This window comes from Penicillium solitum (assembly GCF_028829755.1).
Source record: "Penicillium solitum strain IBT 25940 chromosome Unknown utg000003l_segment0_segment0, whole genome shotgun sequence".
Lineage (NCBI taxonomy): Eukaryota > Fungi > Ascomycota > Eurotiomycetes > Eurotiales > Aspergillaceae > Penicillium > Penicillium solitum.
The window spans coordinates 4,092,788-4,114,681 of record NW_027072123.1 but is presented as its reverse complement, the minus strand read 5'-3'; the positions used below and the strand labels follow the sequence as shown (position 1 = coordinate 4,114,681).

The 21,894-nt window shown below is 50.4% G+C and overlaps 10 protein-coding genes across 10 annotated transcripts; 4 read left to right on the top strand and 6 right to left on the bottom strand.

Moving 5' to 3' along the window:
* Window positions 1-399: 399 nt before the first annotated feature.
* N7455_005487 (ADP-ribosylation factor GTPase-activating protein) lies at window positions 400-2,146 on the bottom strand (the record flags this gene model as incomplete). The annotated part of the gene is made up of 6 exons (XM_040957137.2): window positions 400-428; window positions 481-798; window positions 850-1,556; window positions 1,624-1,807; window positions 1,879-2,014; window positions 2,081-2,146. 6 exons carry the CDS (start codon window positions 2,144-2,146, stop codon window positions 400-402), a joined length of 1,440 nt encoding a protein of 479 aa, XP_040812472.2.
* A 275-nt stretch (window positions 2,147-2,421) lies between these two features.
* Window positions 2,422-3,655, top strand: tim21. Its single transcript, XM_040957188.2, has 4 exons — window positions 2,422-2,754; window positions 2,817-3,001; window positions 3,058-3,112; window positions 3,167-3,655. The coding sequence occupies exons 1-4, from the start codon at window positions 2,476-2,478 to the stop codon at window positions 3,350-3,352; spliced, it is 705 nt and encodes a 234-aa protein (XP_040812421.1). The 5' UTR covers window positions 2,422-2,475; the 3' UTR covers window positions 3,353-3,655.
* Window positions 3,656-4,957: 1,302 nt separating this feature from the next.
* Window positions 4,958-6,511, bottom strand: N7455_005485 (L-fuconate dehydratase; the record flags this gene model as incomplete). Its single annotated transcript, XM_040957099.2, has 4 exons — window positions 4,958-5,560; window positions 5,631-6,236; window positions 6,293-6,397; window positions 6,467-6,511. 4 exons carry the CDS (start codon window positions 6,509-6,511, stop codon window positions 4,958-4,960), a joined length of 1,359 nt encoding a protein of 452 aa, XP_040812428.1.
* Window positions 6,512-7,014: 503 nt separating this feature from the next.
* N7455_005484 (uncharacterized protein) lies at window positions 7,015-9,658 on the bottom strand (the record flags this gene model as incomplete). Its single annotated transcript, XM_065605049.1, has 6 exons — window positions 7,015-7,229; window positions 7,294-8,535; window positions 8,570-8,803; window positions 8,856-9,454; window positions 9,507-9,566; window positions 9,640-9,658. The coding sequence occupies 6 exons, from the start codon at window positions 9,656-9,658 to the stop codon at window positions 7,137-7,139; spliced, it is 2,247 nt and encodes a 748-aa protein (XP_065461949.1). The 3' UTR covers window positions 7,015-7,136.
* A 965-nt stretch (window positions 9,659-10,623) lies between these two features.
* N7455_005483 (glucose-6-phosphate isomerase) lies at window positions 10,624-12,339 on the top strand (the record flags this gene model as incomplete). Its single annotated transcript, XM_040957054.2, has 2 exons — window positions 10,624-11,123; window positions 11,178-12,339. The coding sequence occupies 2 exons, from the start codon at window positions 10,624-10,626 to the stop codon at window positions 12,337-12,339; spliced, it is 1,662 nt and encodes a 553-aa protein (XP_040812351.1).
* A 341-nt stretch (window positions 12,340-12,680) lies between these two features.
* Window positions 12,681-14,028, top strand: N7455_005482 (uncharacterized protein; the record flags this gene model as incomplete). The annotated part of the gene is made up of 3 exons (XM_040957147.2): window positions 12,681-12,844; window positions 12,908-12,920; window positions 13,018-14,028. The coding sequence occupies 3 exons, from the start codon at window positions 12,681-12,683 to the stop codon at window positions 14,026-14,028; spliced, it is 1,188 nt and encodes a 395-aa protein (XP_040812403.2).
* Window positions 14,029-14,406: 378 nt separating this feature from the next.
* Window positions 14,407-15,105, bottom strand: N7455_005481 (mitochondrial 37S ribosomal protein bS21m; the record flags this gene model as incomplete). The annotated part of the gene is made up of 1 exon (XM_040957091.2): window positions 14,407-15,105. The coding sequence occupies one exon, from the start codon at window positions 15,103-15,105 to the stop codon at window positions 14,407-14,409; it is 699 nt and encodes a 232-aa protein (XP_040812342.1).
* A 245-nt stretch (window positions 15,106-15,350) lies between these two features.
* On the top strand, window positions 15,351-15,952 carry N7455_005480 (phosphatase YCH1). The gene is made up of 2 exons (XM_040957206.2): window positions 15,351-15,530; window positions 15,600-15,952. The coding sequence occupies exons 1-2, from the start codon at window positions 15,419-15,421 to the stop codon at window positions 15,908-15,910; spliced, it is 423 nt and encodes a 140-aa protein (XP_040812396.2). The 5' UTR covers window positions 15,351-15,418; the 3' UTR covers window positions 15,911-15,952.
* Window positions 15,953-16,046: 94 nt separating this feature from the next.
* N7455_005479 (S-adenosyl-L-methionine-dependent methyltransferase MidA) lies at window positions 16,047-17,993 on the bottom strand. The gene is made up of 4 exons (XM_065605048.1): window positions 17,761-17,993; window positions 17,430-17,696; window positions 17,138-17,342; window positions 16,047-17,072 (listed from the first exon to the last, which is right to left on the bottom strand). The coding sequence occupies exons 1-4, from the start codon at window positions 17,908-17,910 to the stop codon at window positions 16,171-16,173; spliced, it is 1,524 nt and encodes a 507-aa protein (XP_065461948.1). The 5' UTR covers window positions 17,911-17,993; the 3' UTR covers window positions 16,047-16,170.
* A 729-nt stretch (window positions 17,994-18,722) lies between these two features.
* N7455_005478 (uncharacterized protein) lies at window positions 18,723-20,918 on the bottom strand (the record flags this gene model as incomplete). The annotated part of the gene is made up of 5 exons (XM_065605047.1): window positions 18,723-19,033; window positions 19,175-19,267; window positions 19,333-19,393; window positions 20,054-20,756; window positions 20,821-20,918. The coding sequence occupies 5 exons, from the start codon at window positions 20,916-20,918 to the stop codon at window positions 18,723-18,725; spliced, it is 1,266 nt and encodes a 421-aa protein (XP_065461947.1).
* Window positions 20,919-21,894: the final 976 nt, after the last annotated feature.

Sequence of the window (21,894 nt, the reverse complement as noted above, 5' to 3'; positions counted from 1 at the left end):
TTTTGTCAAAAATTCTCGTCTATCAATAATATCAAATCATGAATTTCTCAATTATCCTAAACCATATCAACGAAATGAACAAAATAAGAAAAAGACCCTTGCACCATCCTGTGTTGCGGTGTAGGAATGGGAAGAAGCAAGGGAAAAAGACAAAAAATCGACAATCACACGCCAGATTGCAAACCAGAATGATATGAAACCCAAGTTTTTGGCCGACTGCTGATCGCAATGGTTTTCCAGATAAAGAAATATTGTCGAGGGGGCGAGAGGGGCAGGGGGAGACACAATATACGTCGCGCATGAAGAAGACGGGACTGGGAGTAGTCAGGGAACAATGTTGCTCGCTAAGGTACTTGGAGTGATAGAAGGCATAATATCTGATGAACATGGGCGACTAGCCTAGTTGTTCAGATAGTTGCGGATGGCGCCTGGCGATATACAGTCAGCAAGAAGTGGCTACATGCCTAAAGAATTTCTCACCTTGTAGCTTAGTTGCGCCTTCACCGACGAGATGCGACAGGTTCTCAATATCATCTCCGGCGGTAATACCAAAGCGGCGGATGAAATCTTTAGCAGCAACCTCCATATCACCATAACCATCGTCAAGTGAGTTGACTTCATCCTCGGGCCGGCCGAAGTAGGTGTTGCTGGAAATGGATGTAGCGCTATCAAATTGGCGGAGACGATCCTTGGCCTCCGACTGGGCGGCAGGATCAAATCGCTCCCGTCCAAAGAATTCATCGGACGAGATACCCTTCTGAGTGCCAAATCGGGTTCTGGTCTGGGTTAGTTCCGCTTCTATGTCGAGTGTCAGCTTATTTTTCATGTTGCACGATCGGGGAAGTTTACCATCAGCAGGGTTGGGCTTGGCAGGGCCAACAGAGCCAAAGGTTGGCTTCTTGGGGGCAGCAGGCTTCGACACCTGGCCAAAGCCAAGTCTGCTCACACCCATGCCTAGTCGCTCCACATCACCCGAGTTTCGGTCACTGGACTTGCCAGCAGGGCTGACTGGGATAGGAGAAGCGATCGGGACAGCAGCGGCAGCTGTGGCCTTCTTGGCCTCGGCTTCCGCCTGCTCAGCCTCGGGGTCGTAACCAAGCTTTTCAATGCGCTCGGCCTCTTCCTTGGCCTTGCGCTCGGCCTCATCGAAATCAATAATATCCGCAGCGGCAACCTTCTTAGCCCCGAGCTTGGGTGCCTTCTTGGCACCGAGGACACTGCCCTTCTTTGCAGAGGTAGCTGTAGTAGAGGTCTTCCGAGTAACACTAGTGGGCCGGATAGCAGTTGGCGCGGGAGAGGCGCTCTTTTCTTCCGAAGTAGACAAGGGAGATTTCGAGCGAGATCCGTTTGAATTGGCGCCAGCGTTCAGGAAAGGAGAACCGGTCCGGCTGACAACGGGGGGAGTACTGGTGCGCGATGGGGGGTTGCTCGGGCGCTTGATCGAGGGCTTATCCCATGAGGAAAAGAAATCGTCATCGCCGTCGCCAGCAGGGGTGTTCGAGCCATCCGAGGGAGTGCCAGCGGGGATATCTGTGATGATGACTTCCCCGGGGTACCTAAATGAAGCAATAACACTGGTTAGCACGTAGTCCTGCCAGCTCCACCGAGATTGGATCCACTGACTGTTGCGCATCCAGCGCAGCGCGTCTCTTGAGTTCCTCCTTATACTTGACAGCTGCATTGCACGTGTATTTGACCTTGGTGTCCTTGCTCGCCAGCGCAGCGGAACCTCCGTGCGATTGGAAATACTTGGTCGCAGACTCATTTCCGCCAACCTTCATAACCCGCAGTTGCTCCCATTGCCACTCTGCATGGAATGTCAGCGCTGATTTACCGGCACATTTGGCGTGTGGAGAGATTGTGTGGTAGGGTACGTACGGTCGAGGTTTGTTGATCGGACAAAGGAGATGTGCACACCGAGATTACGGTGGTGAGCCGAACAATCAAGGCATAAGTAAATACCGAATGGAACTGAAGACCATGTTGGGTTCTTAGAGCCGCAGTCGAAGCACACCTGGAAGCAAAAACATCAGCATCGAGTGCCACAATTATGCAGCGTACGGGGTGGGGGTGTGCGCACCTTGTTCGCGGGCTTCAGCTTGGCCTTCTCAAAGATCTTTTGAGACTGCGCCTTCGTGGCACTCATGATGGTACCGAGGAGAGATCAATGGGAAGAGAAAAAGAAAAGGGGGGTTTTGGGCGAGAATGTGAGCAGGTATGGCAAAGAGCAAAGCATCCCGAGTCGGGAACGGCGAACGTGGACTCTCTCGACCCGGTGCCTGGTGTAATCGTCATACAACGCCTCCCATTTGGCCAGGGCCCTCTCCGCCACTGGCTGTATTGTAATACCGTAATGTAATCACGTGCCGATTATCAAGATCGGTAGCAACCTTGCCCAGGTCGAAGATGATCGGGTTCGGTATTCGACTCATATACTCCAACTCCTTTCAAGACGCTCGGTTTTGATCATTCACAATGAGTTATATACAACTACGCGCGCTTCCCCGACTATCGCCGGCATCTCTTGTCCTCCGCCCCTCTCCCCGCATACAGACACAGATCACTCGGCTCTACGCCACGCAAAGCAACATAGGCAGCGGGCCTCAATCTATTCCGTCAAGGAAGAAAAGCATTACAGTCTTGTCCGACGATGGGAGAATTCAGTGGGGCGATTTGAGTCGAGGAGAGAAGGTTGCGCGGGCAACACAACAATCCTTCAACTTCGTTATCGTGTTGGCTGGAGCAGTACTGACGGTATGAAGTTCATTCGTTCACGGGGATATAGCGAACAGTCGCTGACTATATGACCTGATTAGGGCGGAGTCTTCACACTTTTCTATCTCGAGGTTTTGTCACCAAACAGCAAGACATGGCAATTTGAAACAGCGGTAGGCCGCATTAAAGATGACCCCGAGTGTATAAAATTGCTCGGTGATCGAAGAGAGATCAAGGCATATGGCGAGCAGACGTCGAGCCGGTGGGCACGGAACAAGCCTATCGCGTAGGTTCTATGGTTTCTGCATAATGCTACGGGGCCGTAATACTGACAGTGACTAGATCATCAACCGAAAAGGATCGTTTGGGTCGTGAGCACCTTCGCATGCATTTCCATGTATGATACCCTTTCCGGCCAGTATTGGATACGTGTACTAACCGTGAATTTTAGGTCGAGGGTCCTCTCAACTCCGGTGTTGTCATTGTGCATATGATGAAGCCTTTGGATAAGAGCAATTTCGAGTACCAGCTTCTCGCGTTGGATGTGAAAGGGCATCCTCGCATCGTCCTCGAGAAGGCCTCAGAGAAGGCTAATGTGACTAGCGCCTTGAAGCTTTTTGGTATTCAGTGGCGCTGATCTGGCAATGATGCCATCTTCTCGTTATATATACCCCTCCAACTCCAACCACACTACATGGGTTCTGCGCCTTCATCTGCGATGAGCATTTGAACACTCACAACCGATGAACTTTTGCTCCTAGCGCCTGCTCCGGGCTGGTCTACACCAGTTTGGCAAGGCGCCTTGTATTCTCTAGAACTGGGCCCCTGGATGTCTACTCAGGTTGTGATGATAACCTGTAAAATGTATCATAGTTTCATGCGATCCTACCTTCAATGCGCTAGTCGTCCCATATTTACTCAACAGATCGGGTTGGTCCTGGGGATCCATATCTATTGACGAATTTACTTGATTTTTATATTCAAGGAGCAACCCTACCATGTTATTTTCTATGACCTCGGGATGTACATATGTAGAGGTCCTGGGCCGTAACGGATTTCGAGCCGCCGCCTCCAGAACACCATGGTAAGTGCCATACTTACTATACATTATATCTCAAAGACCACGTCCTTATTACATCTGATTACTTGTCCATGGCTATTAGTGGGGCTTATTAGCACTATATATCACTTTCAGGTAAATCAAAGGCTGTATTATCATCGTTTCAAAAAGAATATTATAAATTACGTTGCTATAAGCTGGAAATATATACATAATATCTCAATGAATAAGAAGTGTAGATTCCATAAATTCCCTAGAGAGGCTATACAAAAATAGCATCGGGCTACAAGGAAAGGACATTATAGACAAACGCTGTTGAGATATCAAGTTGTAATATATCGCATTTATTATACGTTTTGGAGAAGTGAAATACGTTACGTTATATCATCTTTAGATTAGCCTCATACTCTAAAGGGAGGTCCCGCCTTAAAACATGAACAGGGTCCATTGAGAGTGTGCGGCTCAGCACAGAACAGCCGTGTATATATACTGACAGAAATCCGGCATGATATGTATGACTCTAACTAAAATGATACGAAACAACCTTGGGATAATTTCACTAGGCAATCTGACCAAGCTCAATATGTCCACGGGTAGTAAATAATAGTAAATACCTAGGTAGTAACTTATTGGTTAATAATTTGGTGTTCATTTATCAAAGCCTCTGTGGCGCAATTGGTCGCGCGCTCGACTTCTATTGGATAACTACCTAAGTAGCTATTTCATGGTCTATCGAAAGGTTGCGGGTTCGAGCCCCGCCAGAGGTTGATTCGCGCTCCCTAGAGTCTGAATTCTTTTCTTTTTTTCCCCCCAAACTGCTTGCAAAGGTAGCATCCATGGATAGATACTAGAGGACATAGTTATAGTTATTTATTACTAAGGGGGTAATTTAGTGGACGGATAATCGAGTTATAAGAGGAGCATTCGAATACGTTTCCAACTATCCTACTTGTGGAGTGACTAGCGCGCGTAATCCGCTTGTTTAGCTTTGTCCCTATGTGTATCTTTTATCTTTTTATTGGGAATGGAAGCGAACCTTGGAAGTGCTTTGATTTGGTTCCGCCTGAGGCTGAAGTTATTGTACCGCAAGTAAAACCGTGTAGTCCTTCTCTACACATAAACATCTACACATAAACACATGATCGTCAAGAACGAATCCCACACTCAAGTCTATCGCCGAAACTATACAACTCTGGGTCCATCAATAATGCTCTTAGCTTCCTCGGATCTCCACCAACTCTTTCCCTCCTGACCGGGGTACTCGAAAGCATCCATACTCTCAGCCTTCATCTCAACACTGTACCCAGGCTCCAAGGGGGTAGCATAGTAACCATCCTTGACGCTGGACGGGTGAACGAAGTGCTCATGGAGATGATCCACATACTCGAGGACACTCTTCTTGCCGGTAACAACAACATAATCGATCGTGCTCAGGTGCTGAGTGTACTCTGGTAGACCAACACCGCCCGAGTGCGGCACGATAGGCACACCGAACTTGCGTGCCAGCAAAAGAATAGCTAAAACCTCGTTCATACCGCCGACACGGCAGGCGTCGGGCTGCAGTACAGTCAAGGCACCGGCTTGCAGCAGCTGCTTGAAGATAACGCGGTTCTGGCACATCTCGCCAGTGGCGACGCCCACGGGGCCGTGGGGGGTGTTGGCCAGGGCCTTGCGGATGGCGGCGTGGCCAAGGATGTCATCGGGGGAGGTAGGCTCTTCGATGAACCAGGGCTTGAACTCTGCGAGCTCTTGCATCCAGGTAATAGCCTCGGGGACGGACCAGACCTATTCATTTCCCCAGTGTCAGTCTAAGTCTAAACTGTAACAAAATCAATTCCAGGGAGGGATAACGTACCTGGTTGGCATCAACCATCAAAATATTACCCTTGTCATACCCGATAGCCTCACGTGCAATACGCAAGCGAGTCTTGTCATCTTCCAAATCTCCTCCAACCTTAAGCTTGAAGTGCCTATATCCCTGCTGGACACTCTGCTCCAACAACGACTTGAGCTTATCCTTGCTGTACCCCAACCATCCGGCACTGGTGGTATAAGCAGGGACAGCCTGGCTAGCCTCAGCCTCCTTAATACGCTCCTGCTTACCAGACTCAACCTCCTTCAGGAGACTAATAGCTTCCTCGGGCGTGATGGCATCAGTGATGTAACGGAAGTCAATGCAACGTACGAACTCCTCGGGGGTCATGTCCGCAACGATGCGCCAGACGGGCTTGCCGAGGGTCTTAGCCCACAGATCCCAAAGAGCGTTGACGACAGCACCAAGGGCGAGGTGAATCACACCCTTCTCGGGGCCGATCCAGCGAAGCTGGCTGTCAGAGACGAGGTACCGCCATGTCTTGCCCCAGTCTGCGGTCATCTCGTCCAGGTCCTTGCCAACGACCATTGGGGCGAGCAGGGCAATTGCTGCGCAGACAATTTCGTTGCCGCGGCCGATTGTGAAGGTCTGTAGTGGGTTGGGTTAATTGGAGTGTTGCGGGTGGGTGATGTGGTGTGACGTACCATGCCATGTCCGGAGTGTTCTGAGTCGGTGGTGATGATGCAGTAGGCGGAGGAGTAGTCACCTGCTGCGTTCATAGCATCTGAACCGGTCTTGTCAAGCGAGGTCTATGGATGGCTTGTCAGTATTGAGTGCATTGGGTGTGCGGAAATGCTCCGGGGGCGAGATAGACGTACCGGGAACCTCACGTCCCGCGTGGTGAAGCCAGTGATTTTGACCATTGTGAATAGTTGTTACTTGTGGTGGTAGAGATAGGTTTTGCTTCTGTCAATGGCTAGCAATATTGCTGGCGCAAGTCAGTTCTAGAGAAACGAGGTTGTTAATCTAGAAATGTGGGGTGTATATATATCCGGGGTATAGAGTCGAAAGGCAATTTCACCCTTTTTTTGGCAGCTCAAAGGTGCAGGGAAGAGTAGGAGAGGAGGGATATCAGTGAGAAAAGATTTCAAAAACCGAAAGAGATTCCACTCTGTATATACAGCAAATATATTCCCCCCGCGCCATCTCCAGTTTATCCCGCGCCCCTCCCTCTTCCTCTGTCATTTGCCGTAGATGCGTTCTCATTGGTGGAGAATTGCAAATGCCGGGAAAATATGTCATTCCACCAATCACAGAACTGGTACTATACTCGGAGCTGCTCCGTGATTTACCCCAAGGTACGTGGGGAGGTTGCATCTACATGTAGACTAGACCGGATCCTGTTGGAAAAAATCTCCGAGGGTATGCGATTTTAGAAAGATTGAAATCATACCATACATGCAGCTATTCCTTTGTGTACAAGTTGTTGTATTTCAGTGAAGCTTAGAGACATCAGGTACAGGGACCTGTCTTTAATATGCAGCCCTATTACGAGGACAGGCCTCGTTTCTCGCTCTCGGAACAGAAAATGATCATGCGCCAAAGCTTGCGAACAAGAACTTCGGCCTCTTCATCCAATGCCTATAGATAGGTGAGTGCGGTTAGTAACTTGTTTTACAAAGAAGAGGAATGAATGAATACTCACTTCGGCCAGCTGCTCCACCAACTCTTGAGGCGATCCATGCTTCCGCACATGTTCCTCCACCACATCCACCAGCATTTGTTCCTGTACACCAAGATATTCGACGATCTTCTTCTCGACGAAAGGTTTGAGCTGGTCGCTGATGACGGCGTCATCCACAAATTCCCACTTGACCGCCCAGTTCCACAATCCTTCCTTCTCGGCTGGAATCTCCGCAGCGAGTTGACGGGCCGCCTGAGCACGTTCCTCGTCGGTGAGACCTGCAGCTTCGGCCGCGGAATCGAATTTGATCGGAACAAGTTGCCGACGGGTTGCAGTAACGGGCTCTTCCTCATCCTCCAGCAGACCTTCCACGTCGGCCATTGCGCGACGGCTGGTCGCGGCCTGCGCCTTCTGCGCGGCGGCTCCGAGAGAGAGCTTGAAGCGTTGGGGTTCGCGTGGTGCCTCCTGGGGACGGGTTTCAAGCTCCTTTGCCTGGCGAGCCAGGAAGTCGTCGGCCATGCCGCGAGCCTGCTCTTGCTGTTTGGCGGATTGCACAAGTTCGCGATCCTCAGCGGCGCGATCGGCATCGTCGATGTTGGTTTCACGAGAACGGAAGCTTGCACGGTTGCGGAGCCAGACACCGCGGTCTGCGTAGTAATCGACCGCCTTTCGGCTGTCCTCAATATCATCGCTCCAAGCGCCAAGTCGTGCTTCCATCTCATCGTGCGCAGCTTGCAACTTTCCATCTTCCTCATCCTCGCGCTTCTTCTCTCTCTCCAGGGCAGCAGTTCGGCTGCGCTCACGGCTGAGCCAGCGACGCTCTTGGTCTGAGAATTGCTTCTCTTGCTCAGCCTTAACCCGATCCTGTCGACGGCGTTCGATTTCCTCGTCACTGGCATCGGAATCCTCGCCTTCTCGATCAATAGAGACTCCGTTGAGGGATCCACCATTGACAAAAGCAACTCCCTTCTGATAATCCTTGGGAATCTGTACACCGAACGCCTTCGGACCAGAAGGTGCGTTCAACACATTGCGATCCCGTGGGCCTAAGGGAATACCGTTGATACCGGCAGCAGGGCCACTGGGAGCGGATAAGGGGGGTGAGGCAAGTCGATTAATCCGAGAGCCAGAACTGCGTGCACGTTCCATCGCCTCAATCTCTTCCTCACGTTTCATACGCTCGATGTCGCGACGAGTGCTTCGTTCACGGAAAGCCGAGATCTCCTTGGCCACATTGGCGCGCATCTCGGGGGGGGATATCCGCTAACTCGTCTTCAATTGTGATGGGAATGGTGACCACTTCGCCATCCTTCGCAACTTCGGCATCCTTCATTTCACTGTCGCCTTCCCGATCAAGGGCAGATGCCTCCTCCTTTGGAAGGGGGGCTGCGGGATGGAAGAGGCTTGACAAGACATTATCCAGATTTTTGCGGGCAGCGGTGAAACGTGCCTGGCGTTCCTCGGGGTCCTGTTCGGCTCGGCTAGACTCGAATTGCTCGAGGTAGGTGAGGGTGCCTTCGTCGACGACGACCTATCAGACAAGTTAGAATCACTTGAGGAAATGGTAGACAATTTATACGCACCAGAAGCATGCTCTTTTCAACCTCTTTTTCTTCATCACCTTCGGCGCGGGGTGTCTGTCTCTTGACTGGCACTTCCACGTTCTTCAAGGTCTCAACCGCAACCTCAAGACTCTCCGGGTCATCATACTCGGCGAAGCCAAATCGGCAAGGTTTCTCATCAGCATCTGTCGCGCGAATCCAGCGACGTAAGATACCAGTAGATCGTAGAATACGCTCAATGCCATCATCGCCACCTGCGCCCTCTGTAATTCCGCCGATAAAAAGCGTACGCACAATCTCATCGCGTGTAGGTGGCTGGAGTTGCATCATGGGATCACGACCATGATGGCGCTGGGTATCCATTCCCATTGACCCCAGACCACCGCGGCGCCCAGGAGCATCGGATCCTCGTTCCCGACCGCTCTCTTGAGCTGCAGGCTTTGCCGGACCCGCGGTACCTAAGCGAATCACTGGCGCAGAGAAATTGATGTTTGGCATGTTCGCAGGCGGCTGGAAGTTGGGGGGGAAGCTTCCTGGACGACCAGGCTGGGTATTTGCTTGCTGCATGCCGGGAGGAGCAGCAGTGCCTGGAGCAGCCATCCCTGGAGGAGGTGCTGGAGCTAGTCAGCCTAAATTGAAAAGGTAATTATCGTGGGAAAGGAGCGAACTTACCCATGCCTGGAGGCGCACCATAGGCACCATAGTCAGGAGCCTGTCCATAGAGACCCGGAGCTATGTAATAGTTAGGTTAGTTTCTTCGAAGAATCAAGGCTTTCTCAAAGATCAAGGAGAAGACAGTGCTCACCTTGGTAGGGATTGTACATGGTGCAAGTTGTACCACTTGTTAGAAAGTGAGGTTGATCAAGGCTCAATTCAAACCTTTGGCACCGATATCAGTTGCCAACAAAAAAGCACGGGCGGTGAGATATGCGGTGAATTGTCCAGAACACCAAATGTGGCACGTGCCCGGTTAGCTGTCACGGGAGCTGCAAATGCCTTTCTTCCCTACTCCGTACTCCGTACACCTTCCCACATCTCCTCGGGGGGCTCGGGATTGCTATTGAGGCCGATGTCGCTACTGTTGAAATAATCGAAAAGAATATTACAAAGTATGAATTCATATGTATGTAGATCCTCGGGAGGATGGGAATGTACATTGCAATGCATGTAGACTTGGAGTAGTGGCGTACCAGGTTCAACGCCTTGGTTTCCTTAAGAATAGAAACTATTTCAACCGAAAAAAAAAAAGCTATAGCCGTTCAATTTCCAATGTCTTGCTATACAAGAGAGCATTCTGGGATTGAATTGGGTCCGGGCCTAGAAGAGTAAAAGCAATAGCCTACGGAGTAGGAGATTATAAATGGCCGAATTGGTATACCGGGTATAGATATGTAGTATTTTAGTATTTTAGGACCTTCGGAGAACCAAAGGAGAAATGATAATATAAAGGCTCCAATCAAAACAATAAGAGCAGTAAAACAAGTCCCCTCCGAAAACAAGTAAAATAGGCAAAATAGGTAAAATAGGTAAAATAACAGAAATAACAACCGAATGCGGCAATGATGATGTTGCCCCACGCCCCCCCTCGGACCCCAATGCGCCGGGTGCAACTGACGCCATTAGTTTTCTTGCTTTTTTGTTTCTTCACTCTTTTTCTATCACCCCATTCACCTTCTAATGTACGTTCACAAGTTTCTTCTATATCCCGAACCTAACTCTCTTCAACATTGCCTTTCTATTCCGCTTGCCCCGCGCTGACCCTCTGCCCATAGAACCCCTCATCGTCATCATGCCCGGCTTTTCGCAAACTAGCGACCTTCCTGCCTGGAAGGAGCTCCAGGAGCACCACACCACATTGGGACGCAACCTAGTCCTCAAGGATCAGTTCCAGAAGGACCCCAAGCGCTTCGAGAACTTCAGCCACAAGTTCGCCAACACCGTAGACAACACGGAGGTCCTCTTCGATTTCTCCAAGAACTTCCTGACCCAGGAGACTGTCTCTCTTCTGGTCAAGCTCGCCAAGGAGGCTAACGTTGAGGAGCTCCGTGATGCCATGTTCCGTGGTGAGCACATCAACTTCACCGAGGACCGTGCTGTCTACCACGCTGCTCTGCGCAATGTTGCCAACGAGCCCATGGAGGTCGATGGTAAGAGCGTGGTTGAGGATGTCAACTCCGTTCTGGAGCACATGAAGGAGTTCTCCGAGCAGGTCCGCAGCGGCGAGTGGAAGGGTTACACCGGCAAGAAGATCAACACCATCGTCAACATTGGTATCGGTGGTTCCGATCTGTAAGCTCTCCTGTCCTTGGATAATCAGGAATTGTAGCTGACATCTGCACCTAGTGGCCCTGTAATGGTCACCGAGGCTCTCAAGCCTTACGGCCACCCTGACATTAAGCTCCACTTCGTCTCCAACATCGACGGAACCCACATCTCTGAAGCGCTCAAGGACTCCGACCCGGAGACCACCCTTTTCCTGATTGCCTCCAAGACCTTCACTACCGCAGAGACCACCACCAACGCCAACACGGCAAAGTCTTGGTTCCTCAAGTCTGCTAAGGAAGATTCACACATTGCCAAGCACTTCGTGGCCCTGTCGACCAACGAGGCTGAGGTCACCAAGTTTGGCATTGATGCCAAGAACATGTTCGGATTCGAGTCGTGGGTGGGTGGACGTTACTCCGTATGGAGTGCCATTGGCCTGTCTGTCGCTTTGTACATTGGTTACGACAACTTCCACCAGTTCCTGGCTGGTGCCCAGGCTATGGACAAGCACTTCCGGGAAACACCCCTCGAGAAGAACATCCCCGCTCTTGGTGGTCTGTTGAGTGTTTGGTACAGTGACTTCTTCGGTGCTCAGACCCACCTGGTTGCTCCCTTCGATCAGTACCTGCACCGCTTCCCCGCCTACCTGCAACAGCTGTCCATGGAGAGCAACGGAAAGGCCATCACCCGCACCGGTGAATACGTCAAGTACACCACCGGACCCATCCTGTTCGGCGAGCCTGCCACCAACGCGCAGCACAGTTTCTTCCAGCTTCTGCACCAGGGTACCAAGCTTATCCCTGCCGATTTCTTGATGGCGGCTGAGTCGCACAACCCCGTCGAGGGTGGCAAGCACCAGCGCATGCTGGCTGCTAACTTCCTCGCTCAGTCTGAGGCTCTGATGGTTGGAAAGACCCCTGCTCAGGTCAAGGCCGAAGGCGCTGCCGAGGAGCTTGTTGCTCACAAGACTTTCCTGGGCAACCGTCCCACCACCTCTATTTTGGCTCAGAAGTTCACCCCCTCCACTCTGGGTGCTCTGATCACCTACTACGAGCACGTCACCTTCACCGAGGGTGCCATCTGGAACATCAATTCGTTCGACCAGTGGGGTGTCGAGTTGGGCAAGGCCCTTGCTAAGAACATCCAGGGCGAGCTGGAGACCGCAGGTGAGGGTGCCAACCACGACAGCTCGACCAGTGGTCTTTTGCTTGCTTTCAAGGAGAAGGCCAATCTGTCTTAGAGTGTTTTAGTCTTATATGAAGCACTGTGGGATGTGTAGTTTTGACGAGCAACGATTTTCCACATATTTCTCTTGGTTTGAAAAGAAATGAATGATTCTCAACTTTTTCGTTACCATGTTTCGTAGAGACTGCGAATCACTTTATAGAATAGGGACCTTTGTGGTTGGACATGATGCAATCTGAAGTACGGAGGTGGTTGGAAGTAGCAAGGGGGGAAACCCGCTTTGTTGTCCGCAACTCCGCAACGCGGTAAACCTCCGTCCTTGACTCCTGTGCAATCCTCGAACTCTGGAAACTTGCCGACGCGGGGCGGCTACCCTCATACAATAAAAAAGCAAAAATGTCTTCTATACGCCAATTGAGTCCGTCTTCTGCAGCAGTGGCACTGTTGTCCTTGACAGGCGCATTGTGGCCAACCAGCGCACTTGCGGGGAACACGAATGACAACAACGAGGGATACAAACTGAGAGAGGACATCCCGGTATCATGCCTGAACCGGACTATGTGAGACCACTCTTCAATCAAACTCTGGAGCATGGCTAACCATTGTTTGTTCGACACTTACAGGGAAGGAGAACATGTAAGCGCCACTAGCCTGCCTACCGTCTCCTGACACAAAGACAGTAGAGCAGACCGCAAAAGACCACAAAGCTAATAACAACTGCGAAAACATCCAGGTCACTGATAATCTCGGCAAACTCCAATACGTCCCCTTCGTGACCTGCAACGAAACCGCCCGCCCTCTCTCCCTCCACTACGGCATCTCCGAAACAATAACATGCACCATCGACTCCCTCTCCGATGAGATGTACCATCTCCTCGAGTTCTACGTCCACTCCGATGTCCCAATGACCTGCCGCGTGCCAACAGCCCCACTAAAACCATCCGCCGGCGCAGCAGAGCATGCGGACAAAGACTCGGACCAGAAGTCAGGAGAAGCAGACACCCTCTCCGCACTAGCCGACAACGGGCCACCCTTCACGCCGCTCACAATCGCGCTGCAGGGCACTCTTCAGCGGAGCCATTTGCACATCTGGACAGATATGAACGTCGTCATGCACAACATGGCCTCGGACGCGGCCGCAGAACAAAGCTCTAAGACCCGCGGCGGCCAGTCTGGACAGCCCGGATTCGCAGTTGGCGGTATTGCATACTCGACTCCCGAGTTCGACAATACCGGCAAGAATGCCAAGCTCGACGAAGACGAGGAGCCTGTTGCTCTTGCTCAGGCGGCGCGTGAGCCTTGGACTGCCGGGCACGGCACTAAGGTTGTACGCGGAGAGCCGCTTACATTCTCTTTCCACGTTGCGTGGCTGGAGGGCGGTGCCAGTATTGGGTGGCCGGTGCGGCCTGCTTTGGACTCGTGGCTGGCTTTGGCGACTGGGTCCGGGAAGAAGTCTGGATCTTTCTTTTCTAGGCTGGTGTTCTTTGTTATGGCGGCTTCTGTTGGCGCTTTGGCTGCGTTGTTTTGGGAGCGCAATGGTGGGCGTGGCCGTGGGCGAACCGCTTGGCATGGAGATGGGCTTTTGGGTGGGAGTCCCGCGCGTGGAGTGAAGGGTCCTGGTGTTACCTTTGGCAATGGGGGGAAGAATAATGGGTACGGTGGTTACTCTGGCCCTGCTAATGGCAGTGGCAATGGAAACGGGGTTGGAAGTGGATATGGGTTCCCAACTGGGAAGAGGGATTGATATGGAGAACCAAGATGAATGGATGTATAGCCCAGGTACATATAGAGTGGCGCTTACGACGTGTACAGTGTACCTAACTTGAGAGGCAGAATTGACCATTAGCAAAAAGCTAGTGCTCTACGCGTGATGATGCTATATCCCAAGTGATCGAGTCAAACAAATCCGATGCATTCCATATTTAATGCAAGAGCCAAATTCAACAGAAAAATCAAGTACCTAGATAATAGTTGTACAAGTAACAAAAGAAAACACCAATTTTCAGGCCAATGCCACCTTGTCCACTCAGTCCATCACCCGCACCAGCCTCTTCAGTATATACATACAAGCCGAGTAGACAAGCCGCAGCACAAAAGCCCAAAGCAAAAGATCAGCATAAATCTACCACCCCTGCGCCTGCATACGCTGGATCTTCTTCACAGTCCCCTGGAACGAGAACTTGAACAGCTTCTTCCACCGCTGCATCTTCTTCTGCTTGCGCACCATACCCCTTCTCACATGGAACCTCTGTTCATGAGCATCAGCCCTGACGCGATTCTGCGAAAGAGTAGCCTGAAGCTTGCGCAGCGCACCACCGAGATCAGTGCCACGCTCAGGCTCAACATGAGCCTGACGGCCAAGCGTCGGTCCGAGCTTCAGCTCGACCTTACGTGCAGGCAGAGGTGCCCTCGAGCGTGCCCGGTAGCTGCTCTGTGCGCCTTCGCCGACAGCCCGGGAAAGTGAGTCTGAGAAGATCCGGCGCTGGGCGCTGGTTGCTTCTCGGGGCTTGCTGAGATCGAGTCTGCTGAGGATGTCGTCGAAGTCGGAGACTGGCTTGCGGGCTGGCTTTGCGGCTCCGGGGGCGGCTGTGCTTGGCTCTTTGGCGTTGGAGGCCGGCTTTTGGGCTTGCTGAGCGGCCTCGGGGACTGTGCTTGGCTGGTCGGTGGGTGATGTGGGTTTGAAGGGTGTGTTTGGTGATGAGGTGGAGGAATTGTAGCGCACTCCGTTCGCGAGGGAGGCGACGCGGTGGAGCTGGGTCTGCTGTTGGAGCCATGGTGTTGGCCTGGCGCGGAGGCTGCGGGCTAGGAGGCGGAAGTCCATTTTGATTGGACTCGCTCGTGTCTGAGCAGCAGGTCTATGGGGATGAATTGGACTGTCTCCTGGGCTGGGAAAGGAAAGATTGGTCGAGGTGGGCACGTAGGGTCGGAGGTGCTCGAAGTTGCCGTGACGGAAAATCATCGCCTCCCGATTGGAAAGGAAATTGTAGGTCACGTGCCGTATGGTTTTGGGGTCATTTTCTAGAGATTGTAAATATCACACCTACAAATCTTGTGAACTTTCAAATATCTGTCTTATTTCACTCCCAATAGTTTCTTGACATAGGAGGTTCATAAATTCCTGCCAAAAAAACGAAATGTCATCTATCTCAATCGCAACTCTCCCCCGCATGGGCCGTGATGTTCTAGCGGCCCTGCTTTCAACCGGCGAACCAAGCAATCTAGCTATCGTCGACGTCCGGGACTCAGGTAAACAACCACCCTTTTACTATATATTTTACTATATAACCATAGACTATCAACTGACATTTGAATCAGACCACGTTGGTGGCCATATCCGCTCATCAACTTGGGTCCCCAGCTCAACGCTGGACGTGCGCATGCCTGAGCTTATCCGCACTCTCAAAGACAAGAAAATGGTTGTATTCCATTGTGCACTCAGTCAGCAGCGTGGACCTTCTGCTGCTCTTCGCTATGCGCGTGAGCGTGAGAGCACCCTCGGCGCGGAAGATAACCAGAAGCAGCAAGTATTCGTACTCGAGGGTGGGTTTGTGGAATGGCAGCAGAAGTATGGTAATGATACTAAGCTGACCGAGGCTTATGCTGCGGATATCTGGGAGGAATATTGAGTTGGACCTTGAGATTATGGGGGTTCCGGTCACTTCTTGCATCTGCTTTTTGTTTTCATGAGATTTAACGAACTTGATGGGAGAGATACCACTTAGATGCATTTATGGCTTTCATTTTCATTTTTTTATCATTTTGGCTGATTCTTTCAGTATGTTGTGCGAGTCCATGTTACTTGATGGAAGATGAAATTATTGTACAAAATGAGCAGTCCACGCTCCGAGTCTATTGAAACATAAGACGAATATACTTACTTGCAGCTCTACATTTGAATGCCGCCTCCAAAACCAACAGGCCGCCTCTGTCCTCCATTCTCAGGTACAATGGCCATGACCTTGTAGATCTGTCCCATTGATCCGCCGCTCTTCTCAACCAATCGCTTCCAGGCGGTCTCTAGTGTCTTTTTGTGCTCTTCATCTTGCACCTTACGGAGCAGCTGCCGCATGCGCTCCTCAATACCCATGGCCCCGAGGAAGTCGCCCTGCTCAACAGGACCGTGGACCTCGACGCCCTCACTACCCTCGAGGGCCGCTTCAGCCAGCGAGGTGAAATCCACATCTGCACTGACATCCACTCGGCCCGGTTCTGAGAGTGGTGCTACTTTCTCGTGGCTTTTGATTCCGCGCAGCGAGTTGATAGGGATGGTTGACAATGTTCCATAGTCCATGATCAGGGCTGCGCCAGACGGAGTCTTCTTCTGTGATGACGGGGCTGGGCTAGAAGCGGAGGTCTTTTTAGTAGCAAGCGCAGAAGCAGAGTCACCACCGATACGGCGCGCAAAGTCCGCAGCATAGATTCGGCTCTCCGGGCTGATCTCGATGGTCGAACCTGGCCGCGACTTAAGTGCTCGGTAACGCTGGGAGATCTCCGGGATTACTAGCGACGACGGCGTGGAAGCTTTGGCTTTGGTCAATTGGAACTCCGGCTCTCCTTTTATGTTCTCTTCGACGGCTTTTGGATTTAATGTCACCATTAACTCACGCCATTGCGGGGTGTTCACGTGTTTGGGCGGATTGTGTAGTTCTGCCGGGCCGGTGGGGGTCATGATCTTTCGTGGCTCGTTGGCCTGCTGGTTCTCTGGGGATGGCGGAACAGATTCGAATGCATGGATTGGAAGTGCGTCGAAGAATTCATGTGCGAAGATGAAGGGTGTCTTGCCTTCCTCTGTATCGCCGATGTCATGGGTCAGCATCAGACAAACAGGCAACTGACTTAAAATCATCACTCACCATGTGGCAGAAGGCGAATATCCTCCACCCAGACGATAGGCACGTCAAAGTACTTGCACACACTCCGGTGTCCGATATCCGTCTCCTCCATCACAGCCTCCTCGCCGCACAGCAGCTTCTTCTGAACTTCTCTGAGGGTTCCACTAGCTTCCACAAGGTAAATAGCTTCAACACTTGAAGAAAAGCTCTTGAAATTTCGGAAAGTCTGTTGGTTATAGCAATGGTGGTCAGTCCAATGACCTTCTTGTCTCTTTTTCATAAAAGCAAGACAGGCATAAATGCAACCACTCACCCGCAGCATATCATCCATCAAAGTTCCTTTTCCTGGGCCAACCTCCATCAGCTGGACACCACTTCTCGTCCGTCCCTGGGCCATCCACTCTGCGATAGTCCAAATACCGATCAACTCTCCAAAGACCTGCGAGATTTCGGGTGAGGTGACGAAATCACCATTTTTGCCGAAGACACCTCCACCCTCCCCTCGAGTTGTATAATATCCACCATCAGGGGAAGTCAAAACCTGGCGCATGAACGCCGCGATTGGTACGGGACCAGTGACCTAATCTCCAGAAGTCAATGATCAGCAAAAGTGCAGTGAGAGGCAAAGTGAAGTGCATAACTACCTTCATGACATTGGCCAATGTTTTCGCCAGCGGCGTGGACCATTCTCTCTGTTCAAACGTGGAGTTCCATCTTCCTGGGCATCTTGGAAGTACTGTGTTGCGAGGTCTGCGGAGGATATGCGACGCCACGCGCCTCGTGGTTTGGTTCATTCTTGCCTCGGAGCTGAATGGCAGTAATTGTTTGTATCGTCGGATATACAACAATGGAACTTTTCGCGGCGGGGAAACAAAACGTCCGGGCCCCAAACACGTTCTATTGCGTCGCGCCAAGTCGAGATGTTTCTCTCAATCTCTCCGCGGAAGCTCCGCTACACGTGATCATACCTTATCGGGTTGTTATCAGCCGCTAGTCCCAGGATGGTGTAGTCGGCAATCCAAAGCCCTAAAATCTTAAAATTACTCCATGCCATTATAGGAACAACCTTGATAGTCGGCTGCTTATACGGCCTTGTCATGGATTCCTCGTGGTTTTTCTGATAGTCTTTTGGCGGTTTTTAATGTTCTTTTTAGATGTCTTTTTAAATGTTCTTTTTAGGTAGGCGTTGAAAGAATGCATACTTTGTGCAAAGCTCATTTAGGAAATTGTTCTTCCCGGATCGATCCATTGATAGAGCACCTTTATAATAGTAATTCAAATATCTTCATTTTTCTACCAGTCTTAATTCAGACATCAATAATACTCGAAAAGGGGGGTTTGTCGCATGGCACCTATACCGCTGCGCATTGGCTACTGTCTATAGCCCAGTCTTTGCTTTGCATTTAAAGAGCGTCAAACTTTCTTTTTTGTTTCACATTGTGTAACGACTTCTCGATTTATCAAGCTGATGCTTTATCTCATCAAATGAACTTCTATGACTTCCGAGGCCTATGGTTGTGGGGGAAATGTCCATTTAAATACTCCATAGTTGCGGGCGAGCAGGATTCCCATTTCTAGTGAATAACAGTCTAACGTAGCAAAATCACTAACAACTAACATAGGGTCCTCCAGATTCATAAATAGCTTTCCCAACACAATTAGCCGCCTGTAATGGCAGAGCAAACTGTACCATGTAGTTGTTCGTATCACGAATATGGGTGGGATTCCACATAGTGACGATACCACAACTCTTGACAGCCTCGTGAAGAGTGGATCCATCGTCCGTGATCCAGCCATCGCTCCAAATGTCAAACCAATCCGCTACACCTTTGTACTGTCTCTTGCAGATGGGCGCGTATGGGTTCGGAACAGTATCTGTTGTTGACTGAGTGCAACATTGATTGTCGATGATATTGTCTAGACAATGTCAGTATACAGTCTGTTTGTTTGGGATAGAACATATAAATGTGGGGCTTGTACTTTGACTATCATAGAGGCAATTATCCCCTTTGAAATAAACGTCGCCATAGTAGGATGGCCAGCTGGCAGTGAGCTCACAGCCAGGTTGGATATTCTCGTGGGTGGAACTGCTGCTATCGATCTGCGCATATATCTTCACTGTAGTGGCGTCTGATTCGGAGCGTATGGCGGCTTTTGTTTATAAGTTAGCTGGTACTTCCTCGGTTAGGAAGGTTGAAACACTCGTGGAAACTCACTTTGAGTCCAGCCGTGGCATAGGACTTGGCCATTCACGGAGATGCAGTCGACATCAGTGTTCTGAAATTTCAATCAGATTTCTTGTTGGCATAGGTCAAACTTCGGAGAGAAACCCACAATAGTAGTTCCATCCCCTCTAGGGGCCACCGTATTAATGGATATATCAGGCGTAGATGCTGCTGAGCTTGGAGTGGTTGCTGAGACTGTAGTGAGGAGAGTAGTGGACTGTATTACAGAAGTTGATGACAGCAGCTGGGTAGACGATGAAGGGGTGCTAATGAGCTAGTAAGGATTTGACTGACTTAACGATAATGGATAATAAACTGACCTGCTTGAAAAGAGAGAGCTGGAGAATCGCGCTGGCTGGCTTGAAGTAACAGAGCCGGAAGATTGTACTGGCTGGCTTGAAGCAACGGTTTGACCCGAAGCAACACTCTGGCTTGGATAAACAGAGCTGGAAGACTGCACTGGCTGACTTGAAGTAACATAACTGGAAGCGCGCGCTGACGGAGTAATACTCCACGCTGGACCGGAGCCGGTGGTTAGTGGGAAGTTTTGGATAGCTGTAAATTTACCGACATCTGATGTAGCCATAATGGAAATAGTGGGAAGGGAAATGGTCTCGAACACCGTGGACCTCGTTGTACTTGAGGAGGAAGAGGAAGAGGAAGAAGAAGAAGAAGAAGAAGAAGAAGAGGAGGATGATATGGTAGCATCCACCGAATCCTGGATATTATCAGATGCCGGGTACATCCCAGGAGTCAGCCACGAAGGTATGGAGCCAAGAGGTATAACCATCATGCCAGCAGCATCAATCATGACGGGTGTGGCAACACCGCCAACCATTACCATGATAGCCAGACCTGCAGCAGGAATAATTGGCAGTCCAGCAAGCATATCATTGGAAATTTGCTCCTTGACGAAAGTCACACTCTCTGCAGGGTTTGATGGATTGGTGACGGTGGCCTTGGTGGCCTTGGAGGTGGGAATGGGAATAGCAGCCACCGCGATAGAGGTTGCCGTGATGATTGCAGCGGCTGCAGATGAACTAGGAGTCTGCGTAGAAGAACTCAAATAAGATTGAGAAGTCGCTGAAGTAGTAGTGGGAAGGAACGGCACAGCGATGGAGCTGGAGCTGCTGGTTGTGGTTGATGATACAGGTGAAATGGAGCTAAAGCCGCTGGCATCCCGTGTAGTTGAAGATGGGAATGCAATAGAGCTGGAGGTGCTAGCATATTGTGTAGTTGCCGATGAGCTACTAGCATCCCGTGTGGTTGACGATGGGGATACAATAGAGGCAGAGCTGCTAGCAGTCCGTGTGGCTGTGGTTATTGACGAGAATGCAATGAAGCTGGAGCTGCTGTCATCCTGTGTGGTTGATGCTGACGAGGTATAGTGAGGAGGCACCACTGTACTGCCGTGACTAGAAACACTTGCGATTTCAGACGAAGAAGTGTGTCCCTGATTGGCGCTGCTCGGCAAATTACTTGAAAAAGTGTGCTCGGGACGGGTTTTGCTCAATGAACTGGTTGAAAAGCTGCTTAGATGGTGAGACGATGAAAGCGATCCAGACGGAGCCTTCCATCCCCTATGGCTGTACCCACAGACACCCTGTAGGAGGAGACTGCAAATAAACAGCCACGCAGAGACTTGCATCTTTTTTTGATTTCTTTTTTTGAACATGAAATGAGGATGAGATTGAAAGAATAAATACATCTCCAATATATACTTAGGTCATATAGATTTTCACTCTGTGCATGGTTCTATTTTGAAACCCAAATTACTTTGATTTAGTGGAGTTTTGAGGTGTTTAATTGCACGCGACCTCATTCCAATTGAGGAATACCTTCATAAAGTAAGTGTGTCTTGGAAGGTGCGTTATATTACCTAGGAACATCATTAGATGAATATCAATTATCAGACCAGAATATAGCCTCCCGAGGTCTGGTCTGTTTTTACTATGGTCTAGAGGTAGTTAGTCCTAACAATTATGACCAGGTTCCGCCAACAATGCGCATTTTGATCGAAAATTCAAACGAGTCTGGCTCCACGTTCATACTCTGGACTAAGCATTTACCCAAGCTGGCAAGCGGCGAACTCCACCTGGGCAGCTGTCCAGTGTCCACTTTCCCGATACGGAGCAAAAAAAGAAAACACCCAATACACGATACGATATCTAATTGGAAGGTCTACTGACGTCTAAAAATATTGCAGTACAATCATGCACGACATTAAATTCCTTGAAGCGAAACATCGATGTAACTTCGCAGTTATCCAATGGCTAGCCCTAACCAATTGCTCGTATGCCCAGTCGAAACAAGCTTGAAAATACAATAATTACAGTTAGCGGGAGACCCACTTCCCGTCTATGTCTTGGCAGGTACATCCATGGAGATACCTTGATACGTACCTTGGTATCTTCCAAGGTAATTGGGACCATTTGGGGGCGAAAACATCCAAGATTATCTCGTATAGTGCCTCTGCTGCACCATTTCCAAAAAAAGTCTAGGAGAACAGCGACGAAATTCCTTTTTTGTATCCTCCATGCTCCATAATCGGAC

Excerpts from the sequence above, each read along its gene's own strand:
- tim21 (XM_040957188.2), top strand. The coding sequence starts at position 2,476 with ATGAGTTATATACAACTACGCGCGCTTCCCCGACTATCGCCGGCATCT. Across the intron at positions 2,755-2,816 it reads TGGCTGGAGCAGTACTGACG|GGCGGAGTCTTCACACTTTT; the intron begins GTATGAAGTTCA and ends TGACCTGATTAG. Across the intron at positions 3,113-3,166 it reads ACCTTCGCATGCATTTCCAT|GTCGAGGGTCCTCTCAACTC; the intron begins GTATGATACCCT and ends CGTGAATTTTAG.
- N7455_005480 (XM_040957206.2), top strand. The coding sequence starts at position 15,419 with ATGTCATCTATCTCAATCGCAACTCTCCCCCGCATGGGCCGTGATGTT. Across the intron at positions 15,531-15,599 it reads CGTCGACGTCCGGGACTCAG|ACCACGTTGGTGGCCATATC; the intron begins GTAAACAACCAC and ends CATTTGAATCAG.
- N7455_005479 (XM_065605048.1), bottom strand. The coding sequence starts at position 17,910 with ATGAACCAAACCACGAGGCGCGTGGCGTCGCATATCCTCCGCAGACCT. Across the intron at positions 17,697-17,760 it reads CATTGGCCAATGTCATGAAG|GTCACTGGTCCCGTACCAAT; the intron begins GTAGTTATGCAC and ends TCTGGAGATTAG. Across the intron at positions 17,343-17,429 it reads TGATGGATGATATGCTGCGG|ACTTTCCGAAATTTCAAGAG; the intron begins GTGAGTGGTTGC and ends TATAACCAACAG.